The sequence below is a fragment of the Aplysia californica genome, unplaced genomic scaffold (assembly GCF_000002075.1).
Source record: "Aplysia californica isolate F4 #8 unplaced genomic scaffold, AplCal3.0 scaffold00587, whole genome shotgun sequence".
NCBI lineage: Eukaryota > Metazoa > Mollusca > Gastropoda > Aplysiida > Aplysiidae > Aplysia > Aplysia californica.
This window is the reverse complement of record NW_004797857.1, coordinates 341,949-350,406: the sequence shown is the minus strand read 5'-3', so window position 1 is coordinate 350,406 and position 8,458 is coordinate 341,949. Positions and strand designations below refer to the sequence as shown.

The window sequence follows — 8,458 nt, the reverse complement described above, 5'->3', positions numbered from 1 at the left end:
GGCCGTAAAACTGATGCTAAAACTAAAGAAATATACACTGTACGCAGCGCATTAAACCACGGGAAAAGACATTGTAGAGTTTTTAATTGGTCTTGCATAAAGACCACACTTCAGTGGTTGAGAACTGATTGCACGTCAGACGTCATCATAATTTTCTTGTGGAGACGTTTAAATAGTGAGTTTAACACACTACAAGTCACAGAAGGAGGTCTTCTCTGTGGATATTTGGAGGTGCTCTGGGGATTTTTTTATTGGTTTCCTAGTTGTTGTTGTTGTTGTTGTTTGTTGTTGGGGGTTTTGGGCGATAGACAGGATCCCTAAGTTGAACACGTACTTTTTTTCTTATTGAAAATTTTTGTCTAAATTAACGTTACCTTGTAATATACTCATCAGAGAAACAGCTGGCTATGATCGTCGATGTGCGCAAAGACATTGGGGGGTATAGTATGTGAGGCTTCGTGGTGAATTCAGACGCTCGTTAACATAATGACACTGCAAATTTCTCGTCTTTGGGAAAATATTTTCCAAAATGTTTTTCTTTAGCTAAATACCTTTTATGTGCATTTAAAACGAATTTCTTTGTAGATTGTATTGAAAAACGTTGATCAAAGGCACGAGAAATGTTTTGGCAGTTTTCGAGGACATTCATCAAGCTTTGAAAGTCAGCATTTTCTCGTTAATTTTACCTCAGACGTCATGCAACCCCCACCTCCTTAAATAGCAAGTATCTCGACTTTTGTTCAAGATAGATAGGTACTTTTTGCATCAACTGCAAGACAAATGAACACGTTTTAGGAGATGCCAATACCCCCATATCGGCAAAAACAAATTGAAAAGCGGCTGATTCCACCGCCGCATCCTTCTTTCTTCTTCAACTGGCGTTGTCGTCGATAGCCTAGTACTAGTGGTTAGGCTATCGGCCGTACCCGTAATCGTGAGATTGTGGGTGTGGGAGTTCGAGTCTCAGGTCAGTCCGACGTTGTGTCTTTGAGAAAGGCACTTTACTCGAATTTTTTATTTGGCTCGGTCCCTTCGGAGATGGACGTTAAACTCTGAGGTCCTACCTCTTTAATAACCTAATAGTGTTGATAAGGGCGTAAATATAATATATCATTTAATCTTTTTTCAGCTGGCAATGGCGGCTGTGGCAGTGGTGTTGCTGAAAGTGCTCAAACATCGTCTGTCCCTGGAAACCATCGGCGTTATCTGTAGCGTGAGCGCCATTCTGGGTTTTGTGGCTGAGGGATTTTCTACGGACACACTCTCCCTGTACTTGTGTGAGTCTTTGGTGAAGATGTTCTCTCTCTCTGTCTCTCTGTCTCTGTCTCTCTGTCTCTCTCTCTTTCGCTCTCTCTCTCTCTCTCTCTCTCTCTCTCTCTCTCTCTCTCTCTCTCTCTCTCTCTCTCTCTCTTTCTCTCTTTCTCTGCCTTTCTGTCGCGCTCTGACTCTGTCACTCTTTCTCTCTCATACTCTTTCATTCTTTATCGCTCTCTCTTTCTTTCTCCTTTTTCTCTCTCTCCCTCTCTTTCTCTCTCCCCCGCCCCCTCTCTCTCCCTGTATTTTATGTATAAAAATCGATATATATATATATATATATATATATATATATATATATATATATATATATATATATATATAATTATGTATATATTTATAATATATATAATATATATATTGTATATATAAATCATTCATGTATTTATCAAATACATACACATATGCTTGGGTGTGTGTGTTTGTTTGTTTGTTTGTGAGTATGTCTATGTGTTTGTTTTGGCATATTATTATGTGTGTATAAAAAAATTGTAACATACACTGCCAGATTATCCTATGTGTGATTTTGCAATATGCAACAAAAAAAACCCGCCATAAATCTATATAAATGGTGTTCAATACTATTTTACCTATTTCAGCTGGCCTCATCGGGATCTTATACATGACACTCCTCCCTGTTCCCAGAGCTCTTCTCTCAAAGATAGCCTCCCCACAGGAGCAAGGTAAGATAGACGAGATCCTCTATAAGTGTGTTTTAGTAAGCGTTTTTCGGCACCTGCAATACAATTAGTGCCGAAGGTTAAATGTGTTGCAAGAGAGTAACAAACACAAAAAAGAGGGTGGAGAGATAAGGACGGTAGCTGTTTGACAGGAAAGAAGCAGCAAGCCGCACTACAGCACCAGCTAACACCCTGCATCCTTATTTTGTAGTCAAGTTTATGTGGAATGAGCTTTTATGTAGACATTTTAACCCTGATCGACACAATTTAGATTATTTCGGAGGTGCGCTTCGATCCCACTCTTGTCAGGGCTGACTCCAGCTGATAGGGACACAACATCCCAGCAAAAAGATCGAGAAACTCAATAAATATAATAATTCTCCCCACATGAAAATCGAAAGAAATTTTTTAACAACCTTGTTCATGAACTTGGTCTACATATATTTCTAATTGACATTTTATAAATTGCTTTTAGCATGTATGTTAAATTGACCTTTTAAAAAAGCAATTATATGAATAAAAAACTTTTGCATTTTGTCAATTCAGCTCCTGCCTCGCACAGCAAAGCACTTTCTAATGAGCCGGTGCACTGCAATTTGCAGGGTTGGGGGCATGGGAGGTCGCCATGGGTTGAAATGTACGTTTATACAAAATATACCGCATCGAGCACAAATGACAACATTAACGTTAGCTTGTCCACATTCGTCTGACCACGTTAAAAAGTTCTAGCTCATATGGTCGCTTTTAAGGACAAGCTGGCTAACCCAGATTTCGGGGGTTTCCTGAAATCTTGACTTACACCAAAAGTGAGCATTGCCCTACCTATACGAGAAGTTTGGTTTCATTGGTGTGTATATTTGTTTGCTTACAGAGAAAACTCTCATTATCTTTTAAAGAAACTGAGCAAGGGGCACTAACTTTACCTTCGATTTTCTGAAAACAGCATTTTTCGGGATAGCCCCCTTGTGTTTAAAAGCGACCATATTTTATTCACTTGTCAATTTGCTCATACTGCTAACGGCACGTCTGCAGGCCAGCGACCAAACAATGTTTTTTAAAATCTCGATGCAGTAATACAATAATTTCTTTAATTAAGTGCGGTATGAAATACCAACCGTTGGGAGCATACACAGGATCACTACAATAGATTATTTATAATGACTTCGGCTGTATTGTTCCCTTTGAGACACTGACAACTCCCTATACCCACATTTCAGTGAAAGCTTATAGATTTCATCCGGAGTCCGCATTGACACCTACGTGAGTCTCGTAAAGTACTCACCCGTCTGTTCGACTGTGTTTCACAGGCGTTGTTAAAGTTTAAGTACATAGCTGATGAAAATAGGTAAACTTTTAAATTAAATGTTTTGTGTGCTGTAAATCACATACCATATTTTTGCCCGCGTTAGGCTTACCTCAAAGAAAACGTGTCGGAACTTTAGTTTTGCAGTGACTTTCATTAATGGGCTTTTAGATTACGTTGTTCATCCAACTTTAAGACCCGCGTGCAAAGACATGAGAAGGAGAAACAGAGCGGTTTGTTTCCATCTCGTTTTAACCTCTTTTTTTTTTGGTAAGGGTTTTACGGCGCCCGCAATTGCAAAAGGTCATATGAGCGCGTGGGACACACCAAACATTTTCAATTGATAGGGAATTTTGAATTTTCCCCGGGTGGCGGCCAAAGCCTACTCTTATCGATTTTGGACCACCTAGGGACCTTTAACGTGCGCAACCTGCACACGGGACCTCCGAGATTTTTAGCCCTTGTCTGAGAAGGCTAGGTGTAGATCTTTCCTACAAGAAGATCTGGGGTGTGGCTGAAAGACAGCAGTAAGGAGTCAAGGAGTAGCTGTAGAAAGGCTGCAGAAAAAAGAGTCAGGAGCCCAGTGGAGGGGGAAAAGAGAGTGAGGGGGTGGGGCAAGAAAGTGGAGGCGAAAGCAGACGACAGAATATTGCAAGAGAGAAGGAAAGAAGGTGAAAGAAGACAATTTTTAGAGAAGAAAATTTTTCGGTCGCTACCGGATTCGAACTCGGGACCTTTGAATGAGAGGCGAACACGTTTGACCTCTAGGCCCCTCGTTTTAACCACGGACAAATGAAAGTGAACATGTTATACATGAAATGCACTAAAACCAAGAAGTAAACTTCATCCGACTCTACTTTTCCCGCATGAAGAACTTTGTTTCTTATCTGTTTATGTTGTGTGGTTGTTTTTTTAATTCCCCATAAACGAATGTAAGGGTGGCGGGGCATTCTGGAGTCGGAGGCAAAATTAACAATAAAAGGGTCGCCAAAGTTTTGGTGACTTTCAAAGCTGTTGTGTGTGTTAGACAATGTCCAAGTCCAATATTATACCAACTGCAGAAGCTCAGAAAGAACGAAGGGAGGCAATACAGACTGTTTAAAGTAAGCTCCAGAGTGCCACAAGGAAATGCGTTTTATCTCCCCTTATTTTTATAATATTATTATTATTATTATACAGATACAATAACGCAAGTCGCAAACCAAAGCCCAGAAAGCCTAAATGAACTTCTGTTAGAAGACGACCAATGTTTTATTCACTCAGACCAACAAAGCCCCCGAAATCACACTACCAAACTGAACAACAGCTGCGAGAAAGTTGAAATGAAAATAAGCACATCAAAAACGGAAGCTATGAAAGTGAGCCAAGTCCAAGGTCCCTTGAACATCTATGTCAATCGTAAACAACTGAAACAGGTGAAGGAGTTTAGATATTTCAGCACTTTTGTCTGAAAACAGGTCGATATTTGTTTTGGGGGGAGGGGGTTGTTTTTTTTATTTATTTAGATTCATTTTTAAAATTTATTATTATTTATTTATTTTTTTTTATTTTTTATTTTTTATTTATTTTTTTTTTATTTTTTTTTATTTTTTTTTTTTTTTGGGGGGGGGGATGCTTTAAGGCCCTTGCAACTGCATGAGATCATATGAGTGCGCGGGACACATCAATTTTTCAGTTGGTAGGAAATTTTGAATTTTGTACGGGTGACGGCCGAAGCCTACTCTTATCGATTTTGGACCACCAAGGGATCTTTAACGTGTGAAACTTGCACACGGGAACGCTGAGATTTTTCGCCTTTGTCCGTACTCCTTGGCTCCTTCTTACTGCTATCTTTCAACCACACCCCAGATCTCATTAAAGGTAAGTTCTACATCTAGCCTTCTTGGATAAGAGCGGACAATCTCGGGAGTTCCCGTGTAGCTGCAGAAAGGCTGCAGAACGTGTCAGGAGTCCAGAGGAGGGGACAAGGGGATGAGGGGTGGGGGCAGAAAGTGGAGACGAAAGCATACGACAAAACATTGTTAGAGAGAAGGAAATGGTACGAAAGGAGAAAATTGTAAAGAAAAAAGTTTTCCGTCGCTATCGGGATTCTAACCTGAGACTTATTGAATGAACCTTAACCTCCAGACCACGAGAGCCCCACAGGTCCATAGACAGAGAAACAGAAATGTTAACTAAAAAAGCCATCACCATCACCTACCAGCTCGCACCCCTGCTATCTCATCCAAACATCTCCTTGGACACAAAAAGACTACTTATTACATCAATATTTCATATATACCGACGTTATGCTCCCAAAAAGAAATTATAATTAAAATATCTCTGAGTGCGAGATGAAATGTCTCCGGAAAACCCTTAACATCGCAAGAAAAGACAGGAAGAGAAAAGAAGAAGTAAGAGCGACTGTTGGCTCTGAGTCCTGCCTGCATTTCATAGAAAAACAGAGAATATTTAAGGGTTTGGCCACCTGTCACGAATGTCACCTAGATAACCAGCCTCTAGAGCCTATAACACAAAGCACTCAGGCTTAAAAGGCAGAGGTAGACCACGCAAATGCAGAGTTGGCCTACCATAGAAAACTGCATCTCCCCTCGATGCTTTACGGCAACAGAGGATGAAAAAGTAAAGGTATGTATTATGGAACTAAAGAATGTTGAGCTCAAAAGATTTTTTTTTTAATTGATAGAAATAGCCTACGGGCGGGAAAATGTCGATTTCTTCGATTTCAGTATATTTATGAGAGCCTAATTGTACCACGATGCCTCAGATTGTAACTACTATACTATTACTATGCTCTTGCTATCACCAGGGGCGCTGTTCTCCAGCCTGTCCACACTGGACGCCATAGCCAGCCTGGTGTCTTCCACACTCTACACGCTCATCTACAACGCCACCGTCGACTCATTTAGGGGATCTGTGTTCATGCTAATGGCCGCTCTCTGCTTCTTAGACGGCTGCATACTTTTGTAAGTCCTTGGTGCTTGGCAAGCACCTCTGTATTATTTTATATTGAGTTATTAATAGCTACCGCAGTTCCACGGCGCTTACGTGCCAAAACTGTGTCAACGATGCTGTAAATACAAATCCAACTCAACTTTTCTTAACTTAATTTTTCCAACAGAATGCGTTGTTGTTTTCCGTTGTCGCTGCCGTTGTTGTTGTTGTTGTTGTTGTTGTTGTTGTTGTTGTTGTTGTTGTTGTTGTTGTTGTTTTGTTGTTGTTGTTTTGTTGCTGTTGTTGCTTTTTTGTTGTTGCTGTTGTTGTTTTTGTTGTTCATATTGTTCTTGTGTATATTGTTGTTATTTCGTGTGAGTGTGTGTTGTTTCGGGGGTGAGGTTTTATTGTGGGGGGGGGGGGGGGGTTTTGGGGGGGGAGATTTGACAGTTTTTGTGGACGATCAACATACAAATAAGTTAATTGTTTGTCTCTGCAGGGCATTCCGTATGGTGCGCAGATCTGACACATCGTCCACTGAGTACGAAGTGAGACCAGGAGGGGAAGAGGAGGAGAAAGTGGGGACTGCCCAAGTCAGCGCCAATGAAACAACGCCTTTGTTGAAAGCAGACTGATGTTCCGGTGTGTTACAAGAGGATATTATTTATAAACGGATTGCATTTTGAATATACTTGCATTGAATGGACTCTTTCATAAAACTGCAAGTTCCGTCCCATAGATCTCATTTCAACGAGAAAAGTGTGTAAGTCACGTTGTCTGAAAGTTCATTTAAATGAATAGAACATATTCGTTGCTATGAGTGGTTAAAGATCCTGTGATGGTTGCAGTTATATTTAAAACTGCAGATGTTTTATGTCCCTATTAAGACAATATAGTTCAGAAAGTCGGCGGGCTGCTTCAGCCCAGCTCATCCCGGTAGATGGAGAGTAGGATAAAAATAAAATCTCCCCACACGGGAATGGAACACACGTCTTCTGCCACCACAAGTGGCATGAACAATGATGACTGTAATAAGTCCGTGTATTACTGTTAATAGCGTGGACAGTCGAGGTGTTCTGGAACGGTCTGCTCGACCTTCTATTTCTGTTCTTGTTTCTGTCATCATGCGTTTACTTAAAGAAATCAAAAATATTGTACTCTACAAAATGGCACTCTTTTACTGTTTATATTTTAAAAAGTGTCCTTGCAAATGCTTGCATAGTTTTGACAATTTTGTCGGATCTACATATTCGAGAATGCATTTTTTTATTATTCAGATGTCGTCAGCATCATTTTACCATTGCTCACATTTCTGGAGGTTTCCAGATGTAATCCAATGCCTTATTCGAATAGAAATACTATACCGTGGGGCATTTATATTTACAACATAGTTTCGTTTCGTTTCGTATCGTTTCGTATTTCCTCCTTAGTTTTAAAAATCCCAGAAGATGCTCAAGTCATGGTACTGATTGGGGCTGACTTATTATCTTTAATTTTCTCAAAACTTCAGAAAATGACGTAGGCGTTTGTGAAATGACTCTGGCGATATTCTTATGTCGAGAGTTCCCATGATGTCACGCTTTAGCAGTGAGGGTGATTTCACCAAAAGGCATGATTGTCGACTTTCTGCCAACGCTTGCTGTCTTTTCTTTAAACAAAACGCCCAGAGATCTCGCAACACATCGTTGTATATCGACAATACGTGTTTCGTATTTGTTTTGTTTTTTTCTTTCGTTTCTCTAACCTGTTTGCCCTTCTCTTCAATCCTCAAACTTTTTATTCCACACTTCATGTTTTCCTAGCATTCTTCTTCCTTAATTCCCCCACAGTGCCGGGTTTGACGGTTAGTCCCCTCTCCGTTTTAGACTTTGGGGTGACGCATATTTCTCCCCCCCCCCCCCCCCCCCCTCTCCCCCCAAAAAACTGCCTCGATTCCTCTGTACCATTTTGACTCTATTCTTCATTTCTCTAAACTTTTACGCTTCCCTCATTATGTCGAGGGGGATGATAGACTAACTGCATTAAAACTACATGTAGTTTTAAAAACTCACCTCTTCATTTCTCTAACGTTTTCTTCGTTTTCATTTCTCATTTATTAGTTACCCCATTCATTTTACTAACCTTTTTTTTATTCCACATTCATTTGTACACGTATGTTTGCTACCCCCCCCCCCTTTTTTTTTTAAAATAAAATTAGATTTCTCAACTTTTAACATATATTGTTCTC

General features: G+C 40.2%; 1 protein-coding gene across 3 annotated transcripts in view; it reads left to right on the top strand.

Moving 5' to 3' along the window:
* LOC101853030 (proton-coupled folate transporter) overlaps positions 1–8,050 on the top strand; it is a 46,998-nt gene extending 38,948 nt beyond the window's left edge. For all 3 annotated transcript variants that reach the window (XM_005107233.3, XM_005107231.3, XM_035972132.1), the window contains 4 exons: positions 1,130–1,277; positions 1,914–1,997; positions 6,107–6,263; positions 6,731–8,050. In XM_005107233.3, the coding sequence (XP_005107290.1) occupies positions 1,130–1,277; positions 1,914–1,997; positions 6,107–6,263; positions 6,731–6,866 (525 nt within the window). In that variant the 3' untranslated portion in view covers positions 6,867–8,050. The remainder of the gene's footprint in view (positions 1–1,129; positions 1,278–1,913; positions 1,998–6,106; positions 6,264–6,730) is intronic.
* Positions 8,051–8,458: the final 408 nt, after the last annotated feature.